Here is a 3,683-nt window from a genome sequence, read left to right as displayed (position 1 = left end):
AAAAATTGCTTTTAATGAGACCTTTTGTTGAGGCAGCTAAAGAAAAACTACAAGATATGGGTCTTCATATAGACTCCTCTTCCAGAAAAATATGATCATTTCTGATTTCTCATCATAAGAAGCTTTTGAGGAGTGAGTTTTCTTTGAAGAGTTATTTATATCTTTTGCTAAGGGAGAGGAAACTCCAAGATTATTTGATCGTAAATAACTTAACAGCACATGCCTTTCTCTTGACTTTTCCTAGATATACGAGGCTATAAATGAATGAGGCCAATACCGCATGCCACAGAGGAAAGGCTTGTCCCTTGGCCATCACATATGTTTGTATTTTGTCTATCAGTCCATAGGCCTTTTTTTCCTTATTGTCTGGAACCATAGGAAACAGCTTAGACACCAGAAAAATCTGAGATGTTAGTGTTCAATTAAGACAAATTCCTCAAGTCAACTTTTCTATAACTTATTTTTAAATGTGCCTCCAGGACACAAAAGGGTGCTTGGTGGGAACTTAAGGAAACTTGAGTGCAAAAGTGGTAAATTCAATTTTACAATTAGTAGTCATTCACTATAAGATGATGAGCTATATTTACAGATTGTCTTACATAATATCAGTATACAAAATTGCACTGTTATGGAACCTACAATTAAAGTTATGTCATAAACAGTGATACTTATCAAATTATTTCATATTTTTCACAGTTCTTTATAATGCATCATTAAGACATACATTTAAAATTATTTTTTCTATCTCAAGAGTTCAATATAATGCCTCAACCAACTTTTCCAACCACAGCTCTCAATACTCCTCTTTCCTCCCTTCCTTATTTGCCTTTCTCTCCCTTTGTAGGCAGTAACGACCATCAGTAAAGTCCTTCCCAATCATTGTGCTGCTTTAAGACAGACTTCACTTTGTCGCAGTTCCCCCCTGGAATAATTCATGATTTGTGCATCTGTATCCCTATATCATTTACACAAAGCTTCTATATTTAATACATATTGCGTAAATGGTTTGTTTTTCTTTGAAAATTGGAATCAAATTGTATTCTTATTTTACTTTGCTTTAATAATCCGTATTGCCTAGCACAGTGACTTGCCTGAAGTAGATGCTATAAATTTTCATTTCATGAATGACAATGTTTGTGTACACTATTTACATTTTTAACTCCCACCCACTCATTACTGAGATGATTAACTGGAATGCAGTTTATGGCCAAAAGGATTAGTTGCACTGTGAATCTGGCTCAAAAAGAAATGAAATTGATGATTCTGAATTTTAAGGCCAGGATCCAAATAAGAGAAACTACTACCCATATATGAAGCCATTACAAAGGGCTCTCGAAACTAAAGAGAAATATTTGCATTATCACCACCCCCATGATATTCTTGGGCAATGTTTTAGCTGGCTTGTCTGACTGCATCTTTACTCTCTACAATCCACCCTAGTTACCAGTGACAGAGTGACCTTCACTGAACATCACTGTCATTGTGGAACTTCCCTGCTCCAATTTCTGTTCAGACTCTTCTCCCTGATCCCCAGGTTCCACCTCAATTACCCAATCTGAATCACCCCTCTCCCTCATATTCCCGTCAACCTGATGTTCTCTGACCTTCCACAAGATCATGCCTTGCTAATTTGTGTCTCTCTGTCTTACCTTTAGTCATTACCCTCCCACAGTCTCATTTTCCCCTTCTGAATAATCAACTCTGATCATGTGAATTCTGCCTCCTCTACGATACCTTTGCCAACTGTCATGCTTTCTCTGATTTCATCCTCCTTGAGATTCTATATCACTTTCAATCCTGTACTACAGGCTGCAACATGCAATTATAGACAATCCTGTATTGTGTCAGGTGGGTCTAACTAATCCAATTAGAAAGTGAAGTTTTTAGGTTCCATGTTTTGGCATGTCCCCTAACTCAATGATAAGCATACAACAGGCATCAAAATCAGTATGTTTTTCATAGGGCCCACCATAACATGAACCACCCCTACTTTTTAATTTTTTAAAAAATATATTTTATTGATTTTTTACAGAGAGGAAGGGAGAGGGATAGAGAGCCAGAAACATCGATGAGAGAGAAACATCGATCAGCTGCCTCCTGCACACCCGCCACTGGGGATGTGCCTGCAACCAAGGTACATGCCCTTGACCGGAATCGAACCTGGGACCTTTCAGTCCGCAGGCCGACGCTCTACCCACTGAGCCAAACAGGCTACGGCCTACTTTTTAATTTTTAAACTATTCTGTAGTTTTAAGAGAATTTTTCTTCAAATTAAGATAACTTTCACTGCAAGAGTAAGTTACCTACTCTTGATGCAAAAACTCGATTCTGAGAGGCACATAAATCTTCAATGACAAAATAAAACAATAAGGCACTTTTAAGATAGTAACATGTTTTTATTACATAAACATTAAAATATTCCTTGTGGGAGCTGGTCTTTAGTTTGCTTCTTGCTTTCACAGAATATCAATTATCTATGGAAATTGTCTAAGAATGATTTATGAAACTCTCACACGCCCACCACAAAAACCTCAATGCCTACATTTTTCAACCAGATTCCTGAGAAAAATAATCAGTTTTGTTTATTTTACAGTGTAATACATAAATTTTCTTTCAAGATATGAAAAGGATGGACTTCTAAAATGAGTCTCCTTTTGTTTACAAAGTTCTATAAAAATACATTAACTATGCTCATGTTTTTCCTCTGACTTGAAAATATTCCAGTTTACCAGAAAATAACAATGAACAATGATATGCAAACCACATTAATCTTGCAGCAATATAATGTCAACATCATCATGAACACCTTGCAAAAGTAGCTCTCCTGGGTATGTAACAATCTTTCTTCGTTTTGCAGCTTTGAGTGTTCCTACCAATGCTTCAAAGAGGTTGGCACATTTGTCATCTCGGAAGAGGACCCCAAATTTCACACTTAACTTCCCATCAGCATCTAATTTGAAAAAATACAATGTTAGTCGATGCAAAGTCTGTTTCTTGTCCCCATGTATGGAAGAATTATATAATCTTTAATACACATCTAACCATAGGTTAACCAAAATTACAATTTAACACGGAACAGTCATAAATTCAATGTAACCTCTTGCCAGGTCCAAAAAGTGATGAAATAAATAAAACATGTTGCACACCTCTTAGCCTTAGTATCCTCTGGAAAAAGACTGGGAAGAAAACCAAGCAACATTTGCAAAAGGTGAATGTGTTAGTGCTACTACTATGGACCAATTTCTCTCTCTAAATTTTGATGTTTTTAATTGTATTAGTTGTTGAATCAATAAAAATAACAAAGAGTCAGGAGCAATGTTTCTCTCAATGTGTTATATATGTACTCAGAACCCCCAGGGAGAGAGTGATGACCTTAAAAATGAAAAAAATCTGTACTTACTGAGATCCCTAGATTATCTAGATTGGCGACCAGTTCTTAATACAGATGTTAAAAATTAAGGTATAGCCCTGGCTGGTTTGGCTCAGTGGATGAAGTGTTGGCCTGTAGACTAAAGAGTCGTGGATTTGATTCAGGTCAAGGACACATGCCTGGGTTGCCGGCTCGATCCCCCCTAGGGGGCATGCAGGAGGCAGCCAATCAATGAGTCTCTCTCATCATTGATGTTTCTATCTCTCTCTCCCTCTCCCTTCCTCTCTGAAATATATATATATATATATATCCT

General features: G+C 36.8%; 1 protein-coding gene across 3 annotated transcripts in view; it reads right to left on the bottom strand.

Annotated features, from left to right (window-relative positions):
• Positions 1–2,375: 2,375 nt before the first annotated feature.
• The window catches only part of ABRACL (ABRA C-terminal like), a 14,129-nt gene continuing 12,821 nt past the window's right edge, over positions 2,376–3,683 (bottom strand). For all 3 annotated transcript variants that reach the window (XM_014533874.1, XM_005859065.2, XM_014533875.1), the window contains one exon: positions 2,376–2,950. In XM_014533874.1, coding sequence (XP_014389360.1) covers positions 2,766–2,950 — 185 coding nt within the window. In that variant the 3' untranslated portion in view covers positions 2,376–2,765. The remainder of the gene's footprint in view (positions 2,951–3,683) is intronic.

Source organism: Myotis brandtii, unplaced genomic scaffold (genome assembly GCF_000412655.1).
Source record: "Myotis brandtii unplaced genomic scaffold, ASM41265v1 scaffold123, whole genome shotgun sequence".
Lineage (NCBI taxonomy): Eukaryota > Metazoa > Chordata > Mammalia > Chiroptera > Vespertilionidae > Myotis > Myotis brandtii.
Note: the sequence above shows the minus strand (reverse complement) of the source record. Positions and strands in the feature narration are given on the sequence as shown.